Source organism: Pholcus phalangioides, unplaced genomic scaffold (genome assembly GCF_987345545.1).
Source record: "Pholcus phalangioides strain wild (caught in Gottingen) unplaced genomic scaffold, Ppha-v1.0 ptg000004l_1, whole genome shotgun sequence".
Classification (NCBI taxonomy): Eukaryota; Metazoa; Arthropoda; class Arachnida; order Araneae; family Pholcidae; genus Pholcus; species Pholcus phalangioides.
Genome location: NW_028301597.1, coordinates 10,881,190 through 10,905,877, shown reverse-complemented (window position 1 = coordinate 10,905,877; position 24,688 = coordinate 10,881,190). Strand labels below are relative to the sequence as shown.

The 24,688-nt window shown below is 34.7% G+C and overlaps 1 protein-coding gene across 1 annotated transcript in view; it reads right to left on the bottom strand.

Moving 5' to 3' along the window:
• LOC149086531 (translational activator of cytochrome c oxidase 1) overlaps positions 1 to 24,688 on the bottom strand; it is a 200,184-nt gene that overhangs the window by 155,411 nt on the left and 20,085 nt on the right. Inside the window, exon 3 of the mRNA XM_089255999.1 lies at positions 4,438 to 4,550. Within this exon, the coding sequence (XP_089112125.1) occupies positions 4,438 to 4,550 (113 nt within the window). The remainder of the gene's footprint in view (positions 1 to 4,437; positions 4,551 to 24,688) is intronic.

The following is a 24,688-nucleotide window of genomic DNA, read 5'->3' as shown; positions in this document are numbered from 1 at the left end:
GAAGATATTTATTATTTGAGATGTTAATTTTTTAAGGAAGGAAAAAAACTCATCTCTGCCTCTACCGGGAGTCGAACTCGAGTCCCTCGATTGCCGGACGAGTGCTCTGACCACTAAGCTACAGAGGAGATAGAGATTTTCTTTCGCTAGAGCGTATATATGCCGAACGGAACCGTGCAATGGACGGTGAAACCGATCAGCGAATAGCTCATGGACGACAAGCCACCAGAGGGCTATATATATATATATATCTCCTCTGTAGCTTAGTGGTCAGAGCACTCGTCCGGCAATCGAGGGACCCGGGTTCGACTCCCGGTAGAGGCAGAGATGAGTTTTTTCCTTCCTTAAAAAATTAACATCTCAAATAATAAATATCTTCACAACATCCAGTCTTCTGTATATCTTGTATTAGAAGCTTATGTTCAAAATGTGGTATGATTCTCCCATTTTCTACACAGATGTTACAATAGTTTCATTCTGAATGTACAGAAAATACTGTTTTCATAGATACCTATCACTCCTATATCGCTCCAATGCAGCTGTTGTACAAAAAAAGAACGAAATCATTTTTCCGGTTTTTTCAACAGTTGCACAAAATTCAAATTCATGTAGCTCTACAAATACACGGAACAAGTAGTTTGAAATTTGGGTATTCTCTCACCTCGACCCCACCTGTACATGTTGAATTTGAAAAAAAATTTGAGTCTGATGTGCAACTGTCTTTGGTTGAGTTACTGTGATTATAATCAATAAATAAAATTTGTGATGTGTTCTAAATACAAATATCCTCATTGTTCTTTACCTATTGCTAGAGATGGAAAATTCTCAAGAATAATCTTTTGGAGAATATTCTCTGGTAGGACTATTATTATAAATAACTTGAGAGAGCACTAATTCTTGATGAAAATATTCTCTTGTTATTTATAATATAGTTACATATAATATCCTTGAGAATATTCTCTGGAATTTTTCCTTCCTTAAAAAATTAACATCTCAAATAATAAATATCTTCACAACATCCAGTCTTCTGTATATCTTGTATTAACAAGTGGAGAGCGACATTCATGTCATATATATAGCCCTCTGGTAGCTCGTCGTCCATGAGCTATTAGCTGATCGGTTTCACCGTCCATCGCACGGTTCCGTTCGGCATATATACGCTCTAGCGAAGGAAAATCTCTATCTCCTCTGTAGCTTAGTGGTCAGAGCACTCGTCCGGCAATCGAGGGACCCGGGTTCGACTCCCGGTAGAGGCAGAGATGAGTTTTTTCCTTCCTTAAAAAATTGACATCTCAAATAATAAATATCTTCACAACATCCAATCTTCTGTATATCTTGTATTAACAAGTGGAGAGCGACATTCATGTCATATTCTCTGGAATGAGTACTTTCATAAATTACTGGGGAATATTCTTATAGAAAATAATAAGAATTATTCTGAAGTTAATAATAATAGTGCTTCCAGAGAATATCTTCAGTTACCGAAATCTTTCCAGAGAGTATTATCAAGACTATATGTAATAACATGTATTATAATAAATAGGCTAATCTCGATAAATAACTTGAGAATAATTATTATTTTTGATAAGAATATTCTCTAGTAATTTATAATAGTAGTCTTTTGAGAGAATATTCTCAAGTAATTTATAATAGTAGTCCTTTGAGAGAATATTCTCAAGTAATTTATAATAGTAGTCCTTTGAAAGAATATTCTCTGTCCCTGTCTCTCTTCCCGTCAAGATGGGAACATTGAAGTTTGTAGATCACAATATTAAAGTGTGAAAGCAAGAAAATTAAACCAACAGGGCTGAATTGCACAACTTTTAAAGAAATGTGAGTGATACAGAATTTGAATGAATGTGCATTGAAAAACAACAACAGTTCTGTATCTTCTTATAATGAAAAAGTGATTGTATAAGAATAGCTTCCTTTATCAATCAACTTTGGTTTAATTTCTTTTGACCTGGAGAATATTCTCAAACTAAAAGTTGCCATTGGTGATGATTGGGGGGTGATTATACCAAAAATTGTTTTGTTGCAAATGTTTCAGGCAATGAAAACTCATTTATATTTCACAATATAAACAAAATTAGTAAAAAAATTTAAATTTAAAAGAAAAATTAATATTCTCGATTATTCTCCAATTTTTACATCCAGGAGAATATTCTCACCTCACATATCTATCTATTGCTAAAGGTTGTGTACTAACAAAACTTGCCTATCCAGCTAATACTGATCAGGTAAATGAAATGAGCAATTTTCTTTATAGAAATGTATTAGGTTGCTTTTTAAATTGAAATATATAAATATCAAATGTAATCTTGCAAATTATTTTACGAAACCTATTGTTCTAAATAATATGAAATTATTATTATATGACCTTTTGTATGAAAGCACATGGTATGAAAGGGCAAATTGTTGGATGGAATTTCCCCACTGGACTTCAGTTTCTAGCACTTTAAGGCACGGCGGCAAAAAGATACGCTTGTTGTCGTCCCTTACTCCAGTGGAACTGAAATTTTTTTTTCCTTTCTTCTTTTTCAGTAGCGAGTTGTAATGTGAATAAAACACGTCAAAAAAACCGCGGAAAGCAGTGACATTTTGCGGTTTCTCGGAATTTTCGTAGTGAGATATTGACTGTAAGCAAATGGGAAAGAGGGATAAAATAGGAATAGTAGGAGAGAATTGCAGTAAAAAAAAAGATGATTGCAGCGAAAGTAGGAAAAATAGGAAAGCTGCGAGGTCTGCATTCAGTATACTGCGTAATATAGGAGGTTCGAGACATCGTTTCACCACAAAAGTAAAAACTTAAAAAAACTTTCTCACCACTGGGCATGGGGGAATCTTCGGCTACTGGTTCAGCGGAGTGATGTCGTTCTACGGACCATCGATTTCCAACGCTGACCAGTTTGCGACATAGGCAAGAAAACACATCAAAACTAGCGATTTGGTAAAAAAATCATATTTTTAGAAGCAAAAGAATATAATCGTATTAATTTACTAAATACGACAAAATCGTAACGGTTGGCAGGTATGCACAACCATTGGATGTTCCAATCCCATCCCCTGCTTTCACATTTCCTATTACAAAGGGAGAGAGCATGTTTTTTTTCTCTTTTCTTCCTCTTTATATTCGGGGGAAGCTTCCTCTTATTTTCCTAGGCAATGCTATTCATCACCATGGGGAATGCCTATTCTAAGAAAGATCATCCCTTCAGAGAAAAAAAAAGGACTTTTTCCGGCGCGGCTGCAAAAAGTAAGGAGTTATAAGGGCCCTTTCAGAGGGAAATGAAAAGTTAGGAGTTTTTAAGGAGTTTGTAATTATGTGCGAACCCTGAACACACACAATTTCAACAAGGAAATTAACTTTCCCAGTTTAATTTTTTTTTCCTTTAAATCGATCAAGCATTTCTTGGGGCTATGTCAAATGTTGAGGAAAACACACTGGCAAATGAATTATATGCACACGAAATGCTTTGATCCATCTGATCAACAGTACTTTGTTTTGTTGTAAAACTCTATGGATTTAGAAATTTTTCCTCACTTTGAGAATATATATTTCAACATTTCAATGCATTGAACGTGGTAGCCGAATATTGAATTTTTTTTCTTCTTGTTTTTATCCAGAAAACACAGAATGTAACTTTTTTATGTGTAAACATCTTAAACGCATTTCATATAAAGGGATCCCTGATGAATTTCACATGAAATTTTTTTTTGGTCTTTATTATCATACCTACAAAGGTATTATTCTACTTCAGTATTTCAGCAAGTACTGATGAAGAAAAATAATCATCACACACTCAAGTTTCTACTAGCTTTCAGAAAAGATTCAGTGATTTGCATCACTACATTTTTGACCATATTAGTATTTTTATTTTTAATTTTATTTATAATATTTATTATATTTTATTTTGTAATTATTAAGGATGCATTCAATTAGCCAAAGCATAATTTGTGAACGCCCGTTGAGCATTTTTTAAATGAGAATCATACCTCTACGACGGAGATAAAGGCTGTGCTAGCACTTACAAAACACCCTGTATATATAGTATAGACTTACTAACTGTACGCATAGACTGCAATACATTGAAGCCTTAATTAGGAAAAATACAAAAAACTAACTACATCTCACAACCACTATACCTTTGCAGACTTGTCAGGTGGTGATGAAAAAAAAGAGGTTTTACTATAATATTGGAAAATTGAGTTTTGAATTCTTGGTTTAATGTTGAAGAATTTGAAAAAAAAAAGATTTAGAAAAAGTTTTTATAGCTTAATTAGTCAACCAATCTTTTCTTTCGAACAAAATTCTGCTTTGAATTATTATTCAGTCCTTATTTATATGTAGTGGGACTATTCTTTTCCAGTCCATCATTAGCTGGAAAAGAAAACTATTACTCATGAAAACATCACAAAACAGATCTATCAACATACACTGCTTTTTTTCTTCATGGCTCCTTCCAAAGTAGACATTGGTACATTATGCTTGCGAGCTTCCTCTATTATGGCAGCTAATTTTTCATTTGTTTTTGGATCGGGTCCTTTCTCTGCAAATGTAAGAAAAAATTGAATTGTAAGCCAATTAATTAGTTGGAAATGTTCAAAATGAAATAATATAAAAGTTTTCAGTGATCAAGAATTAGTTGATCATTTTCAAAATAAAATAAACTATCATGCTGACTGGGGATCCCATTTGGTTGGTTACCAAATCTTAATCTTCGGTTGCTCAGTGGAAAAAATTTGTCTGTGTGAGCCAATCGCCGGGGTCAGGATTTCTGACTCAAACAGAAGTATTTTTTTCCGCTGAGCAACAAAAAATTAAGATTTGGTAACCACTTCAAGTGGTATTCCTAGTCAGCATGATTTGTCCTCTGAAGACTGCACCCATTGTTTATTGAAACGCGTTAGGAATGTTGTTTTCTTCCTTTTATTTGCTTCATTCATTGATTCTATTCGTGTTACATATCAGGCAAAGGATTATTAACTGCTTCGCTCCCAAGCAATTATCAAAAAATTTGTACGATCTCTGCTTGACGAATCGGCGATAAATATGAGATACAAGTTTTGATTTAACCTTGTTCTAACATAACTGCCTCCTCCCCCCCCCCCTATCAAAGTTGAAGCCGACTGATCTAATGTATACGCATATATATGAATTGACATCAAGGCCGTAGCAAGGGGAGGGGGCTTGGGGGTCTGATCAACACCCTATAAAGAAGGCCTCAAAACCAGCTTCCCACTGAAGGATGAGTTCTGCTCTGGTGGCTCGGAAAAACTGGTTTTAAATGCCACCAGCCTGCTTGAATGTTGAGTCCATCCTCTTCATTAAGGATAATTCTAATTTTTGTTTAAAAAAATTCATTGTCATGTTTTTTCTCTGCACGTAAAAACCAAAAGTAGAACATGGTTTTTAAATGTTCAATTGTTAACTGCTGCGGGAATTACGATGGAACAGAGGAAGTTTCAATGTTCCACTTCCCCTAAAGATGATAGCATTTTAAAAAAATGGCTGGCAGTGATTCCTCAACAAAGTCTGAAGATCACTAAAACTTCAAGGGTAAGTTTCAATCTATTTATTTAAATTTTTTTAATTTCAATTTCATGCTATTTTTCCCTCTATTTTGAAACAATATTATAAATTTTTTTCTGTAAGTGAATACATTAGAAATAAATTTTTTTTCAATTAAGGCAAACATGTTCTAAAAAGTTTTTTAATATCTTTTATTTGTTCTATTCTTAAAATTTTTTGTAGATGTCGACTTTTTAAAAATTAGAATAATTTTTTCAGTTCTAATTATATTTTAAGCAACAATGCAGCCTAAATAATTCCTAATTACTTTTGTTAACAATATCACATTTGATATAATGATAAACAAATAATTCATATATATAATTATGTTAATTACTAATAATACGTTAAATCCTCAAGAGTAGTCACGTCAATTTTGCCGGGGATCCTGCCAATAGAGCAAGGTCATCTGAAAACTTTATCGTTTTCACTATCCATCCCCATATTCGGATACTAGCATTGCATTCATCAAAAGCCTCATTTAAAATTAGTTCTGAAAAGGCATTAAAACCTTGGTGATAGTAGGCATCCTTGTTGGACACCACAACAGGTTTGGTATCACCCTCTTCTAATCGCTTTTTGTCTTGTATATAGGTCACAAATTAGGTTTAATAATTTTTCTGGACATCCGATTCTTTATAATAGTGGGAATTCGCTCCAGTTGACATGATCAAACGGCTCCTCATAATCAATGAAACAGACGTTCTTCCTATTATATTCAGGTGCTCAGCTATCATTTTTAACGCTTCAATATTTTTTGAGGCGCGGTAGCCCGGTCGATACGATGCTCGCCTAAAGTACCAAAGGGTGTTTAGAGGTGTCGCGAGTTCGATACCCGGTTCGTCCTTGTCAGAAAACTTTCCTGACACAGGGGTACAACAAAAAACGGTGACTTGACCGCAGCAAAAAATTGCTACCGAAGGGAGTCCCCCATCGAGGGGTTAGCGCACCAACCTCTCAATGAGCATAAAAAACAAGCCTGCCGTTCGGAATCGGCAATAAATTGTAGGTCCCGGTCTAATTAGCCCTCGTGTGCAGAGAATGACCGTGGTGCAACAAAAATTATCAAATGATCAATATCTTTTGTTTTCCCATCTGGTGGGTAGATGTACAAATTTTTTAGATTACCAACACGCGACGAAAAGCTGTCCGTGAGAAATACAGGGCTCAAGTAAGTTGATACCTGCCACTGCTAACGACTGGCCTTGCGCTTTGTTGATTGTCATGGCAAAAGTTAAATAAATCGGGAACTGTAATCGCTTTAAAGTGAATGGCATTTCTTCAGTGATAATTGGGATAGGGGCCATTCAAGTATTACGTAAGCAGATTTTCAGCCATTTTTGATTCCCCCCCCCCCCACTTTCCAACAAAATTTCGTCAGCAGCTTAGAATATTTCATATCTTCAAAAAGGGGTAGTTGATGATGTATAAGCAACCTTCAAACCCCCCCCCCCTCATCAAAAGCCAGCAAATCCAAACCCCCCCCCCGATGCTGACGTAATACTTGAATGACCCCATACGTGGAATGAAGACTGTCTTTTCCTTTGGCACATCCAGTTGGAATCGGTGCTTCGATGATGTAATTGTGCAATTTCTTCAAGCAGAGTCTGCTGCCATTGCAGAGTATCAGTGTCTCCAACTTTGAGGGTCAAATTGTGTGGTGGCACACCCGGAATATCCAAAGAGTTCAGAAATTCTACAAAATACAGAACTGTCTGCTCTGTGTCTGTGACAGTGTCAACCGATTTGTAAGATGTGGAGTCTCCCGGAATAATTTTTAGGATTTTTTCATTGATCTTGTTCACACTGTCATTTTTCGATGCCAGAATCGCTCTCTCACAAAGCCACTCATGGTTTCGGTGATTTTGTTGAATGTTTGGGAAGACTTTGTCAGCAAGTTCTTGAACTGAGTTTCACAACTGGCAAAATTCATTTGTGAACCTAATGAGTCCAGTGCTTGGGTCTCTACGGGAATTCTTCCATTGCCAAGTTTGATCAACTGACGTGAAAATGATCGCAGTGCTGAGTCATTTTGCAGTTGAACTCGCATGTTAGTGGATAATGATAATTTTTTAACTTGGTGCCAGAGTGTTGATGATTTGAGGCAAGCATTGAGTTCATCAGCTGGCGTTAAACATTTTTATTCCCAATTTTGTCATCGTAGTTGTTGTCAACGACGTCATACGTCCAGCTTGTGCAGCGAATATTATTCAAACGCCTTTAAAGCATTTTTTAAATTGAAACTATACCTCTACGATGGGCGGTTGATGAGATAAAGGCTGCATTAGCACTTACAGGATACCCTGAATATAAGCTAGCAGAAATACCCGGCGCTTTTCCCGAGTTTTCTCCAATTACTGGAAGGATTGGAAAAGTTACAAACCGTTATAAAGGAATAAACTGTTATAAAAACAGAATTAAAGGTGTGACAAACCATTGTAAAGGCATATATACACGTCTGAAACGCATTGTTGGAAACCACAGTAACCAAAGTAAACGTTCCAAAAGTAATTGTTGAGGCTCGAAAACCATTGTTGCCTGACAGTTTTTCGCCCATTTCGGGCATTTGCCCAGCTCTGACCAACTTTTAAAGTAGCCTACGGTTCAATCCCGGTCCTGTTTGGTATATATGCAAAATCTGGCGACGATCAGCCTAAAACTGTAGATTTGTATAAGAGACAGACATACTTTCACATTTATATATAAGATTTAGGTATGAGATTCACATATTAAAATGTTACAAGAAACCGCAAACAGAAAATGTAAACCATGAACTTAGATATGTGATAAACATATCTAACAAAATTATTGCTTACTTATAATACATAATAATTTTCTACACACACAAATCCTTGTACAAATAAATTGAAGCCTCTGTGAAGTAAACCAATGCATGTAAACTGAATTTTCATTCAAAAAATATTTAGGCTACATGTTTGCATTACATTTTCATAAGTTTTATACAGGTACATCTGACTTTCATAACTGAAATATCAAGAGACAAAAATAACATCTAACGAAAAGAAAATAACTTTGTGAGATTTTTGAATTGAACATTGGCAACGAATACCTTAAAGTGAAACCGTACAAAAAGTATAGTTTTCTCCAAAAATAACACCTAACCAGAAAATAAGCCTTAGCTTAATTTTTTAAGATGCTCATAAGCCCAACCTCCAAAAATTTGCCTGTTAAAATCATCAGCCAGGTGAAGGCATTCTGTTGCTATACATGACAGGTTGTCTTGTGTAAAGTGATATTAATACACAATAATGTTATTGACATTTGTGTTTAATGATAATTCAAGTTATTCTGTAGTTTTAAGTTCCCAAAATGGCTAATTTGGGCCTGCAGAGTAATGAATCCTCAGTATAACTGCTATCTCCTCCAGTTCATTCCAACCAGATCATTTTTTAATTATTACTGCTTTTTTAAAGAAAGAGAAACATTTTCAAAATTTAATTTAATGAAACACGGATATTTTTCAACAATGAGGAATTCAAGAAAAAGAGAAGCATGTGACTTTAGCTCCTGAAAGTTTGGGTTCGATTAAAAAAATAAAAACTTAATGGTTCTGGTTACATAGCTAAAGGTTTTATTTTTGATGGATCAGGGCACTTTTGAATACATTTTTTGCAGAGTTTGAAAAATTTGAAGAAAAAAATTTAGGCACCATCCTGATTTCTCAGAATTTTCATTATCCAAATTCATTTATTTTACCACAAACAATTTTCTTGCTGCAGTTTTGCATACAACTCAAGATACAGATACAATTATGCAGAAGTGGGTGTGTTAGTGTGTGAAAAATTATTCCCTTGTTGTACGGTCAATTTTATTAATCAAATACATAGTTTAACGTTTACAAAAATGTATATTTAAACATAATGTAAGATGTACACATAAAGGATGTACATGCATGTTTAAATTAGATATGTTGAGGTTGTAGAAATAGGAAATTCAATCCCATTTTGCCTGAAAAAGCCAAGTTTTTTACAACAAAGGGGGTGAACTATCTCTGCAGTCCTTAGTAACTACTAGACCTTAGCAACTACCGGTCGGAGGACCGCTTCAACTACTGGTAGTTGAGAGGAACCACAAACTACCGGTCTTTAAGATCACATGATGTGAAATAGTAGTTAGACGGGGAGAAAATTTTTGGTTTTGGTTTTTTCGGAATGCCATTCGAACCCTACAACTACTATTTAAATAACCATCATTTTTCCACAGCAGTGGTGGCAGCGATTTCATGTTTATCACTGATTGTAAACAAACTTTTCACCGATAGATTTTTTTTCTCGCCATAAATTTTTGTCATCCGTGCTCTTTGAAACATTTTTTTACTCTTATAATCGCTAGCTAGTTTAGTTATTTTGTAAACGTATGAGGACGCGACATTTTTTAAAATAATATTCAGTATATAATTAGTAAAAACATTTTTCTTGTCTGAGCTCATCGACCCCACACTTGAAATCTTTCCAAGGACCCGTGCTTTTGGATACTTGAAGGAAAGAGTATATGGGAGCCCCAGCTGCATAGAACTGGGCCTCATATTAATGGAAACGAAAAAAAACAAAAATCATTTTAAATCAAGGTGGGCGGCACCCCACCCAAGGGCCCTGCTGAATACTATTTTTAATATTGAGTGCCATTTAAAAATTAATTCGTTAAATGATTATTTTACTATATATTTTATTGTTTTCAAATGGCGTTGTTGAAACAATGAATTACAAATTCTTTTTAGAGCTCCACTAAATTTTAAATTATTGACAATTTATAATTAAAAGATAACTATCTATGCCTTGCAGCTTATTGTAGTTCTGTATTTTAAGCTGTGCCTCAGTCTTAAAAAAATCAGATCATGATTTTCTATGAATGAGCACTTACCTGTTAGTGCAAGCAATAATATTTTAAACAAATTAAAGTATTAAGCAACTTTAATATAGATGTATATATATTTTTAAAATATTGAAGATGTTTTACCAATCTATGTGTTTCATACTTAGCTTCAAACAAATAACTTCACCTGATAACTCATTTGACTGTATACTTCATTTCAGTTGGTTATTGATAGAAGCATGAATATTGAACACTGATATAAAATAAACACAAATGACAGAACTAGCACACATGATTTGTCATACAAAAACATTTTATTTCAAACATATGTCCATAGAGGGATATCATAATCACAATTTATTTGTTGAATGCTTATTAGAAATTACTATTTCAAGAACAAAAATTCTTCAGAGATTCATTTTTATCTGCATCTTCAAATGTTGATTTACCTGAAATTAAAATGGGAGGAAGGAAAAAAAACCTTTTATTATGCTTATCAATCTTCAAACATGATATACATTTTATTTTGAACTATAACACAGTCTTTAGTTGTATAAGTACACATTAACTGTGCACAATAGAACTTTGTCGACATTGAGGTGACTTGACACAATTTTATGACAGTAGGAACCAAAATGCATCAACTGCGTTTTGCAAGGGAGGCCTGACATTGAACACAAATGCACTTGTTCATGTCTAGATGTATTTACCTAGGGCTTGATAAATCCCAGGAGCCAAGTCGCCATGGCACAAAAATAAATTTACATTGGCACCTAAAATTTTTTATGCATGATCACAAATGTTTTGGGATTTATGTCTGTGCATCTTCTAACATTGGGAAGGTCATCAAGTGCCGGAAAAGTCGAATAATGTTTTTATTTTGCAGCATTTCTCTTAAAAATACTTGGCTGCCAAGAAATTTCAGTGACGCCTAAAATGTTTTTTTAATTTTTCAAGTCCTGTTTCTACCCTAAAATTTTGGTCGCACACACATGAAGCAAAAACTGTTTGGCAGGCAGCTTATTTTGTTTTTCACTCTACTTTTAGCTTCGCTCTAAAACATCCTTAGCAATCTCTTGTAGATCGGGGAACCCTCATTTATATTAACAGAGATTTTGCAGTGTCATATGATGTCACTGTAGTTAAAAGGTATTTTATTATTTCCATTCACAAAATTTGCTCAATGGTGAATATAATTATAATTTTTTCAAAGAATTAATATCAGTTTGAAAAAAAACCCTTGAGAATTTTTGCTATGTCCTCCCTTTCATTTATATAAAGTTAAACCTTGTTATAGCACCAGCCCCGCTTAGCGCCACAAATTTTCAATGAATTGATATTCCATACATGGACTATAATGTAAAACACCCATCTTAGTGTGAACGTGTTATAATACCAACTATTGTTTGGATTTATACAAAGTCTGTGTCATTTTGCGAGAATTCCCACATTTCCTTTCTCATCATTGCTTTTCTTTTTATATAGGAGTTGAAGATTTATCTTTTCATTCCATTGTTATTAACGGTCTATATAACAGTCTGAGAAAATGATTTAAAGAATAGAGACTGGTGTGTGGTCAAAAGGTTTTGACAGTGCTTTACAAAGCCCATTTATATAAAGAGTCAACCTATGCAAGAAATGGATTTGTTGATAAGGGAAAGTGTACCACACAAGCATACTGCACCAGTTTGTTCAAGGTTGCCAAGACAAGTTTTTCAACAGTGCATGTTTTTACTCATACTGGTCAAGTTTGGAGCAGTACAAAAATACATCTCTTTAAATTTTCCCCCTTTGTTTATTTTGTTTTTGTACATATAAAATGTGCTGCTATATTTATGCAGAACTGAAATAATTTCAGAGGTACGACAATATATTTCTGTTATATAAGTGATATTGAGAAATATTCAAGTGATTGAGAAATATTCAAGTGATTGAGAAATATTCAAGTGATTGAGAAATATTCAAGTGATTGAGAAATATTCAAGTGATTGAGAAATATTCAAGTGATTGAGAAATATTCAAGTGATTGAGAAATATTCAAGTGATTGAGAAATATTCAAGTGATTGAGAAAATTTATATAATTGTAAACACTACAATTTAAAATTGAATGCATATCAAATAGGTTGTTATTCATGGAGTAACATAAATTAGACACTGAGATATAACATTTCGTAACAAACATGTGAAATTATGTAGTACAGCCTCTCCGAGATCCGATATAATGCCAAAATTCTTTGGGACAGATAGTGGCATTAAATTAGGGTTCGACTGTATTTGTTCCACTAGGGTTGTTGATACAAATGAAATCAATAAAAATGTGGTGATATAATGCTGAAATATGTGTCATTAAATCACATGCATGGAAATATTTTAGTTTACATGAAAATAATAAAAACTATATTACTTAAAGGCAAATACACAGAATTAAATTACCTTTGCTTCGTGAAACCTTCACATAACATCATAGCTAGATACAGCTAAGTTCCTAGGGAACAAAATTTTTTGAGTTAAAAAAGTCTCACAAATGTATACACAAATGTATCAGCTGTTTACTAACAACATGATCAAAAAATAAATGCTTCTTGAAAATTTATAAATTCCATTAAGTCTCAATATTCTATTTTAAACTTCTAAAATATTTGACATGGAAAAAAATAAATTTTTGTCCAATCCAAGATAAAAATTCTGGAAGGTGTGTTTAACCATACACATAAAATCAAACAATCGTCAGCAAAAAATCATATTTGAACTCAGCGAGGCCGTAACACCAAATACTGAAGTAGTAATAAGTTTCGAACAGTAATCTGCTACTCTCATGATGATGGCACATATACTTCAACACTAAAAACTGTGCCGAAAAATTCCAACTTTGTTTTTTAGTCCCATCATACAAATTTCATTATTTTATATCTCAACAAAACATGATTCCTTCATAAATATGCTTCATCTCAGAGTGAGTTACAGGGTGCAATTTTTCAAGTTGCATATGATTTTTTTTCTTCCAAAAATTTAACTTTCACTAAGTCTTACAATATTGTTTATTTGAACAGTTCAAGATTGATAATCAAAATCAAGATGTTAATCCTTCAGTGCATGAAATTTACAGAAATTAATACTTACCATTATACTGCAAATTTACCACGCTTTACTTTAATTTTAACATTGCTTATCACAAAAAATAATTCAAATTTTTGTCAATTACGTGCAATAATTTATTATCAATCAATTATAGCTCATCAGTTTTTTTATGCATTGAAGGTGGGGATTAATCTAAAATACAAATTTGCAATTTCCTTATTTACTACTGATTATATAACATAGTCATCCAAGCCCAATTTTTATCGTACCAATAATATTCACATTATTTATTTATACGCTCAATTTATTTAGACAATTTTTCATTAAAAAATTTTCATTCTGCAAAACACAGAGAATGCAAATATTATAGTAATTACAGATTCATATTTCATTTGCTACGTAAATATTTTCAATACAATCCAAAATATACATGGCTATTTGATATTTTTCAGTATTGATTGCGTGACATTATAGACATTTATATTTCTAGATAACGCATTTACCAGGCAAAAAAATATTAAGAATATCTTTAAAAACTCTTGCTATATAGTTTGATAGCATTAAAATAATTCTTACCTTAGTATAAACATGCTAGCACTTCGTCGTGGCTTCGCTCGCCGATGTCAACATACACGTACGTAGACCACTTGGAGAATATAACGATGAATAACTTCACTTCAAAGACATCAATGATATAAAGGAAGTTTTATCAATCATTTCTGTTGAATAAAATTGTTTAATTCATAAGAAACAGCATAATTCCCCGCTAAATATTAAAGCGCGATCTCGCTCTGCAACTTTCTCTCTCTGCGAAATTTCTTTGTTTCCAAGATGGCCGCCATGAACTACTGCTTAACCCTTCAATCGTCGAAGACGTGTTGACGCGTCATGAAAATTCCTTCGAAAACGGGCAAGGATGTGTTGACGCAACCAAAAAATTCTCTCGAAAACGGGCAAGGACGCGTCAACGCGTCCTGGTCAGGCCAGTGCTTTCCCCTAGTTGCTTTGTCTGAGACTTGTCACCCATGCTGTTTGACGAGCTCCTCCCTCTGCATTCAGTAATGCTAATCTCATTGTAGGATGCTCTTCACTGGCACATAATACAGCAAGCAGACATGAATAAAGGACACTGTGTTCTCTATTATGTACTATAATAGAGAACACACATAAGAACTTGAATAGCGAAATCTCTGTGCGGGTGTGTGTGGTTATAACTGTGCGTTTAAGAAAACTTGTTTTTTTTCTTGTGTGAAGAACACTTTTTCTTAATATTCCCAAAGAACTTCGGAAACATCGTAATATAATTGATTGCACTTGTTAAATACAGCAATAGTTCTGACAAGTTCAAAATTTTAAACTTTTAAAATTAACTTTCTTTAGAAATTAAATATCAAGATTTCTTTCTCTAAAAATTATCATTTCTTGAATAATTGTAATAATATTTTTTGTAATACTTCTTTGATAATATTTCTTTAATGATTCTTGAGAGTTCGAGAATCATTCAAGAATTGAATAAGTAGGTTAATTCAGTCAGGGCTGCAGCCATAAATTCGGCCAGCCCGACAACATCCATTTTGGCACACCTCTGGTCCGTCACACCTTACTGGTTTCATCTTTCCCCCAGGTCCGTAATTAGCATTTCTTTCCGGGAGGTGCACTATGATGATCAATTAGCAAACAAAATGTTTTTTGCATTTACGTTGTGGGAAAAAATATATTTTCTTTTTCATTTTCTAACCTTAAAAATAGTCCCCCTTTTCAACCACCCCCCCCCCCCCGCCCGTTTTACCGGGTGTGTTGAAAATTATGACTTTTTAACAGAAAAATGGCCGGTATCATAAAACCCTTGAGATTTAATTTCTAAATCACTGCAAATTTTTCATCTTTATATACTGTAGCCTCCCAGAAATCGATGTAGTTTCATTACATATGGCGTTCTGATCGAATAAAACAACTCTTTCTTGATTTTTATTTAACATATTCTACTATCTCAGCATTAATACCGTGATTAAGTTTGAATATATCAGAACATGCAACTTTTCATAGAAGGTCACGCAACTCGTGGTAGCGTAAGTTGGGGTATTACTGTATCAAAATAATTATAGGATTTACAATTGCATTATAATTTATAATATTATGGTGAGGTAATAAATATAACGGAGGGGAATGTTGCAGCTTGTTATAAAAAATATAATAATAATAATGTGTGTTCTCTCTCAAGGAGGAAGTTCAAAGAGGGCCCCGGTCGCCCCAGCCTAGTTACCCGCCTGCACGATAAGTTATCTTAGTGTAAACCGCACCTTTTTGCCTTTGTGTCCGGGCCGCTTAAGTGCTCTGGAAATGTGTTCGAGCCGCTTAAGTGCTCTGGAACTGTGCCACGCATCACTTGAATAATCTGAGAATGTGCCGCGGGTAATTTGAGTGATGTAGAACTGCACTGGGAGCCACTTAAATGCTCTAAAACTACGTCACATGTCACTCAAGGGATCTCTAAATGTGTCACGGGTCGCTTAAGTGTTCTGAAAATATGCCACGGGCTGCTTAAATGTTCTGAAAATTGTACCACGGAACACTTAAGCCATCTGTAAATGTGCCGTTTAGTTCATTTTTACAAAATTAGGTTTGAAGAGGGCAGGCCGCATCAAGTAACCCCCAGGGTTATATTTGGTCCGCCGGCCAAGGAACTTTATGTAATTTATCATTATATGACTTAGAGGGTGGGTCGCGATGAATTTATTAAAGATAAATTTTTAGCTCATAGCCTTCAAATAACATTGAGATTAACAGAAATTGATTATAATAACATATAAAGGTATTTTCTTCCGAAATTTCAATTTAAAAAAAAATTTTTGATCGTGGAAAAGGGGCACGAGAGAACCCCCCCCCCCCTCGTGTACGTCTCTGATCCCAGAAATATGCGTTAGGATTCAGAGGGGCAGAGCTGATGACAAAATTTTGCTGACAAGGGGGGCGGGGGGTCAGCGTTTTGCTTACTTTTGCTGACAAGGGGAGTAGGGGGTCAAAAATGGCTAAAAATTTGCTTACGTAATACTTGAACGGCCCCTTAGAGAGAGAGAGAGTAAAAAATAACTTTCTTTGGTATTTAAAAAAAATTACCATATAAAATAATGTATACATGTAAAATGACCTAGAGATTGAGAAAAAAGTTTGAATATATGCAGTTGATTTTTAGAAAAAGAATCTATATAAGCAGTACACCTATATACATGTTAGTGCCAAAGCCCGAATCGCGACCGATTTGAGACGGGGCCGGCCACTTCGCGAACGGGCCAAGAGTTTTGGCCAAAGTCCGTCTGAATTTCAGGAATGATTCTGGCTTAGACCGGCTATTCCGCAAAGTGGCTGGAAATCCCTGGCCAATGCTTGATGTGCTGATGTCAGGAACAGGAAATCGTTGAGATCGATATTCACAATTGATCTTGAACATCCATGGAACATTTTGCCCAATTCATATAGTCGATACGTAATTTTCGATTTGATTTTCAATTTAATTTTAAATACAGTACAGAGTATACTACTGCCCCCATATTGGTTTTTATTCCTATTTTACCCGTCAACAGAACTGCAAATTATATCTTTCATTTAATTTTTGTTCGTCCGAAAAATTATTTTCTTATTCATTTTTGGTCGGGCCACATATTATATCTCCCATTTTTGTTTTCTTTTAGCAAACACCGTATAAAATCGAACTGAGAAAAACGAGACGATACATTTTTAATTGGGTTGCTTTATTTTTGAAATAGATGACATCCATATTTGTTATGGGCATCTTTTTCTCAGCCACCTCGCTGGGCATTTTGCCTGTTGTGTTGTAGTATTTGTATATTGTCACTAATAGACATGTATTGTCCTCATTTCCGAACGTACTTTTGATAAGAAAAGAAATATCTTCCCCCTCTTTTTTTTTCAGACTATTCACCAATACGTACTCATTTATATGCTCGCGTCCCCCCTTCACCTAAATACTTTCATCCGTATTGAACCAACACTCCCAAAATAACCAACCCACCCTCGTCTTTGGGAGTGTTGATTGAGCTCTTGATTCTTGAGTCCTGATAACAGGTAACTTTTGACAATGGCAAAGATAATCCGACACTGTTTTTTTTTTTCAAGACGATCGATACACGCCTTTTAGCGTGAATTCTTCACGTATCTAAACTTTGTACCAAAAATGGGTAAATGGTAATCCCAGCATTGTTCTGTACTAAAGATATTTTGCTCCACAGGTGGAAACGTATATTGGTTTTCTTTGTTAATTTCGTTAATATGCATGGAAGCAACAGATTCGTTTCATTGATTTATTTTCCACCAAATCCTTTCTATTCATTGAATATTAATTCAGTTGGCTCCCATACATCAAGATGTGTTTTGTGTGTCTTTCTTCTGGAACGTTTTCACCGAGTCACAATTTTTTTTCGATGGCTAACGAATGTATGCCTGTACGAACAATTCGTTGTCAGGGCAGATAAGCGAGATGACTACCTCTCGTGGGCACGACCTCCCCCGCCCCCAATCCCACACACACAAACAATGGATGCGTACTCATATAGCATTCTCGGAAGGTTCATCGCGACTCACAGCGGCATAGTGGCGAGCTCAAGATATTGATTTGTGTGCTTATTTACGCACTTTGAGGTGGTTCTTCAAAAATCAAAGTACTGTATCAACTAAATTAGTGATGGACATTTTTTTTGTCACTCGCAGTTCCCTTGCCCCAGTCATGGTTCATCGGTGGCTCCCCGGGATATTTTAGTAGGTAATGTGCATTCATAACAGAATCACTTCGAAGCATTAATAGGGTGATATTTATCGATACTTCCATCTTGTCGCGATGCACACTTTGAGGAGCACTGCCACAAAGGCCTTTGCATATCATATATAATATTGATTTTTTTTGTTTCTGTTTATGGATTTGAATTTTTCCATACAAATGAAAAATATATATATGTTTCATTTCATTATCGAAAATAATGATTTGAATGGGAAAAAAGAATCATTTACTACATATTATAATCTTGATTTAAACTTCAGTAAAATGTATTGTAATTTCTTGTAAATATTCAATTCTCTAGAAAGATGACCAGAAAGAAAAAAAAGTTTTCGTATAAACACCGCAACCGACACACAAAAGCTTCGTATCAGCCTACTGAGATAGAAAAATTGAATAATACTCAATTATGAAGAATCAACTTAACTTCTGAATGCATCCCCCCCCCCCCATCCTGAAACAGGACCCTAGGCACGATCGCCTTAAGGGCATCGTGGGCCCTCTACGTGTTTACTTTCGAAAACTTTAACCTGATTTTATTTTTGCCCCCCTCCCGTCTGCACTCCAGGCCTCTGGGTCGTGACTGGTTGGGCTCGTGGTTTAAGACAGCATGCCCTGCGCTCGGAGCCCCTTTCAAAGTGAATTTATGGCATGGGAAAAAAAATGATGAGAATCATAAAGGACCCCAAGGTTGGACACTAATCCATATTCTGGGGTGTAAAAATTTTCATAAAAGTTCATTAGAATCATCGAAGCTATAGTACTTAAAAAAATTGTCAAATGGACCGTGAGACCTAGAATTGGCCGCTGATTGGAGCTAAAAATTGACTGTAAAATTTAAATGTGACACCTCTCTATTACGGAAAATTAAAGCTATTGTTTATACATTTTTGTATACGAATTCGTATCAGATGTATCCATAGTGATACGTCATTTAATTTTTTCAATCGAATGTATGTGAATATCAAAGTATAGCAGATTTTGATATTGCTGTAATTTTTATAATCACTATAAATGGGAATCATTTTGCGTGAAGTCAAAGAAACAGGAGGAAAGAAGAATTTTTACTGACGGAAAACTTATTCCCTGAATTTCATGGACCTTTTCCACTCAGTAAGGCTATTATCATCAACTTACAAAAGACCTATTCATACCTCTGGCCTTATTGTTGCGGTGGGAGGAATCCTATCAGTGAAAATCCGGCACCCTACTGTTGACAACTGGGGGAAGGCATCGTCTTACCTCAAGAGGCCCTGCCGTTTTTCAAAGGATTTTGGTAAAATCGTGTGCCCGATTCAGAAGATTTTCTTTGAATATGCGTAACGGTCGAAGGGTTAACAACTCGTGCTCGGCAGTCCTTAGATGCTCCATAAGATGAATCTTTTAGGTTGGACGGGAGGCTGCAGAAGCAATCAAACAGGCCAACTTTGGTGCGTATATTGGTATAGATCAGGGGATCATCAAGATTCTCAATGATCCCAAAGTGAAGGAGGGTACACAAAGTGCTTCTGTGATCTCCTCACAAGCAAATAATTTGAGCACTTCCAATGAGGAAGCGAAAGCAAAGCAGGGCATGTCAGAGCAATCTGCAACCTCTCTCAAGCAAGTAATTCTACTACTCTGCAAGTAAATGAATTACTTAAAATTCATAAGCTAGAGATTACATCTGGCTCGGAAAGTAAAGTGCAGCCTGACTCACCTATCTGAAGGTGAGATTAATAAGGATTGGTAGGACTTGAGTGAAGAGGGTGTCCCTGACCTACCCTCTTCTGATGATACAAATGGGGGCGATTTGCCTTCATAGCTTTATTACTATCCTCTAACCTTTTGATTGTAAAATCAAAGCTGTTCAAGTCAATCTTCATCATAGTCGCTCTGTGTCTGCCTTACTAGGTATGAAGATGACTAGAGGCGAGATTGACATTACCGTGATACAGGAACCTTGGACTGTAAATGGTAAAATTTTAGGTCTGAAGGTCAAGGGATATAATATCTTTTATGTTTTCAGTGATAGACCTACGGCTTGCATTATAGCCAGTGCTAAGCTCACTGTGATAAATCTTGTAAAATATCTGAGTAGTGACACTGTTGCTATCAAGATAGCTTATGAAACTCAAGGACGTAAAAAAGAATGTCTTCATGTCAGCATATCTTCCATTTGAAGAAAAAGACCTACTTTCAAATGCTGCTAAAGAACTTTTCCAGTATTGCAGCGTGGGTAAAAAGAAACTCATCCTTGGTTGTGATACTAATGCTAATGTTTTATGGGGGAGCAGTGATTGCAATAAACAAGGTGAGGATCTTTTAAAACATATATTACATTACAATCTGTACATTCTTAACAAAGGTAATGAACCTACTTTTGTTACTGTTAATAGAAGTGAGGTTATTGACATTACATTATGTAATAGCTTATGCTATGATCACATTGAAGACTGGAAGGTCTCCGATGAAATCATGCAGTCAGACCACCGTCTGAACATGTTTACTCTGTTGCAGGACCAATTAGAACAGTAACAGTAAGTAGAAATCCAAGGTTAACTAATTGGGCTGCTTACAAAGAGGATCTTCAAGCTTTGGCATCTGGTCAATTTGGAAAGTTTTCCTCCAATACTCGATTTGGAGCTGTCTGTTGACCAGCTGAAACATGTCATTCTCCAACCTTTTCACCAAAATTGTAAGACTACTAATGCGGAATCACAGAAATTAGTGCCTTCGTGGTCAAAAGAGCTGAGTAAAAAGCAGTGGAAGGCTTTTTAATAGAGCTAAAAAAAAGTGGTAAGTGGCAGTAATATAAAATTGCACTCACTGCTTATAATAAAGCCATCAGAGATTCCAACAGAGCCTCTTGGAGAAAGTATTGCGATGATATTAATGATATCTCTGCTACGGCAAGGTTGGTCAAAATGATGTCCAAAGACAGAAACTGTGGTTTGAATACATCAAGCTACCTAATGGTAAATTTACAGAATCTGGGAAGAAACTAGCTGAAACATGGTTCGTACTCTTCCACAGAAAAAAAATTCAAGGACTATTCAAGCACTTTTCCAGGCAAAATTAAGAAATTCAAGGACTCTTTTTACAAACGCATATTTTTCATGTGAATAATATGCAAATATTTAATTTTGATTGAAACTTTCAGTGTTACATACACTCATTACATTTCTGCATATTTTATTTCACATTTATCTGTAATGTATATCTGTATACAGTGAATTCATTGAATGCTTATATATATTTTCAAATTTTCATGTTAATATTGAAATAAAAAATAATTTCAGACAATTACGGTACATGTTTTTGTCATAGTCACAGCTAGTATGTAGGTGCATATTAACTTTATAAGCTCAGTGTAATACCTTTTCAACGTTTTCCTAATGTCTTTGAGTGTCACAATATGCACACGTTACTTAAGAACCTCTATATGAACCCCAAGATCAAATGAAGTTTTTATACATTGCAATTAAAGGTTGAGACTAATGGTGTTTTTAACTTTCAACATTGGTAAGTTGATAAAATATAACTGGAACATTTTCACATTGTAATATTTCACTCACTGATTACAGAACTACCTTTTTTTCTCTCCATGTGACATAATTTGCATGTGCATAAAATTTACAGATAATTGCGGTAAAAAAAAAAAAATCAGCATTCGTATTATTACATCACATTCATTCAAAATTAAATTTATCTATCTACAATTCAAAATAATATACATCTCAACATACAGGGTCTAATCATAAATAATCAATAATCTGAAGATGAAAAAATTAATTCAAAACATCAGATAGGAATAATGAATTTATGGACAGATGGTTATAACCGTATATAACTAGAGGAAAGATAGAATATTCATAATGAAATTATGGGAACAATATTTCTGTCAAAGTCATATGAGCATGGTCGAACCTGTTTTGTCTGGCCTAACTGGAGTAAGTGCAAGCCAGTTTAGACAAAAAATTCAGTTAAGGAAATATAGAAAAAAAATCAGTGTAAAAGTATTTACACAATCTTACATAACATGAACAGCATTTGAAAGTAAGACAAATAAATAAGTGATGTTTCATAGAAAAAATATAGAAACCTGCACACCCTGACCTACTGCTACCAAACCTATATCTCTCCCATACTTTCTTACGTTGCTTAAATCTGGGACCCCTTTACCTCCAGTAACATAGACAAACTCGAATCAATCCAAAATAAATCCACTAGTTTCATCCATGACTGCTGGTCACCTTTTGCTTCTGTGTCCAAAATATAAAAAAAACTTAACTTTCCTTCCCCCCCCCCCAACTATTCATCTTATTTTTCGACTAACCCTGTTTTATAAGATTTTCCATAGTCATCTCAACTTTGATACTTTTGATATTCCGTTAAACTAACCTCCAGAAGAGACTGCCATTCCCTTAAAATAAAAAAAAAATTTTGTTTCTACTGACCTTTAAACACAGCTTCTTTTCTCATACTATCATATCATTGGTGAATATAATAAACTTCCCAACTCTATTGTCAACTTCCCCTACTATCAATAGTTTTTTTTTTACAACATCAAACGATATCTATGTCACATTTAACCACATTCTCTTGTATAGGCCTACAGGGCTAATAATATTGCATAAATAGATGAATACTATACACACAAGCATCAGTATAATAACATATATAAAATTGATTTTTGGTGTGTGTGTGTGTTACCCATAAAAATCTACGATTTCAGATGTATCATCGCCATATTTTGAGTATAAACCAAACAGGACCTGCCTTGAACGATAGTCAACTTTAAAAGTTTGTCAGAGCAGGGCAAAAAACCGGCGAGCAATGGTTTCTGGGCCTCAACAATCACTTTCGGAATGTTTACTTTGGTTACCGTGGTTTCCTAGCAATGCATCTCCGATTTGTATATTGTCGGGTATTATAGCTAATAACATATATTATATATATTACTCCATAACATAAGATCATATATACTATCAAGTAAGGAACATGATCTTTTACAACCAGTTTAAGGAACGGCAAGCAAGAGAAGTTCTAGTCAGTGTATTAAATCAGAACAGCTATAGTATAATCCCTTTTTAATTAATTTTAATTTAATTTCTTTGACAAGAAAAATTCCCAAAAGCATGACGAGAAGTCACCAAGAGGGAATAGGAGTCATGCTTTCCTCTCTTTTTTTGCCAATGAAATATTTCATCAATATATTGCCAAAAACAGATAGCACTACTGCTGTTGAAAACTAAAAATTGGCAATAAAACATGAACGAAAACAATGTTCCTAGACTAAATAAGGGATTGAGATTAAACATAATGTACTAGACAGGATACGGAATTGAAAATAATAAAAACCAGGGCTCTTTCAAGTAATACAATGGTTAGGGCAGGACAAAAAACGCCTCTCGGTTCAATAAAAACATGATTGTGAGATTAAAATTAAAACAGCTCTAGGCTAGTATTAAAGTATAAATATGAAATGTGTACAACCTGAGAGAATCCATATGTATAATCCTGAGAACAAATGACATACAAAAGAGCTCTGAGAACAGCTATAGTATAATACCTTATTTCATTGGCGAGTTCCTTCCTAACCTGTTGGCACAAGAAATAGGGGATTATACCACAGCTGTTCTTCAGAGCTCTTTTCGACAGAACAAATTTCATTTTTTTTCTATATAGTGAGTTATTGCAATCAAAGACTGCTGCTTTTCTTTTGCACTCCTACGTAAGCTGTTTGATTTTGCTAAGAAAGTCATGTCATCTATTTCCTCAGCCTTTTCTGCAAAACTCAGCAGATTTCAGCAAAGATTCTATGTCCTTTTCAAGGCGAGATTTTTTCTTTTTCATTTCTAGCATATCTGCATCACATTGCTCCTTTTCCTTTTCTCGATGCTCTTTTGGTTTTCAAGATGTTCCATATATCTTTTTCGTGCATTCATAACAAACGTCCTCATATTTTTCGTGATTTGTACATTCAGAACATTGCCACCTGCATGTGTGTGAATGAAATCACAAATGAGCCTTTTTGCAATGTACGAGTTCTCACCTAAATTTTCTACTTCTACTTTCTTATTAATACTAAAACCCCTCTCAACAGTAGCTTGTCCATGGCTCAATAGTAACAAGCGTTTCACAATGCTCCAAACATTACAGAACTTTGGTTTATTCATCGTTTCCAGATACAGCTCATCAACTCTGCTTTTTTTTATGTCAAACTCTTTGTACTGAGAATGACTTTCTGCAACAACTTCTTCTAAATACGTTATGTACTCTTCAATAATTGTTTCACAATTATTTTCTGAAATTTGGCCATTTTCTACCAGCAAAGAAAGAACAAGTTTGAATTTTTGCACACAAAAACTTTTGTCATACATTTTTCTCGGATCTAAACAAGACAGATTTCTTACGATTGAGTATTGAATAG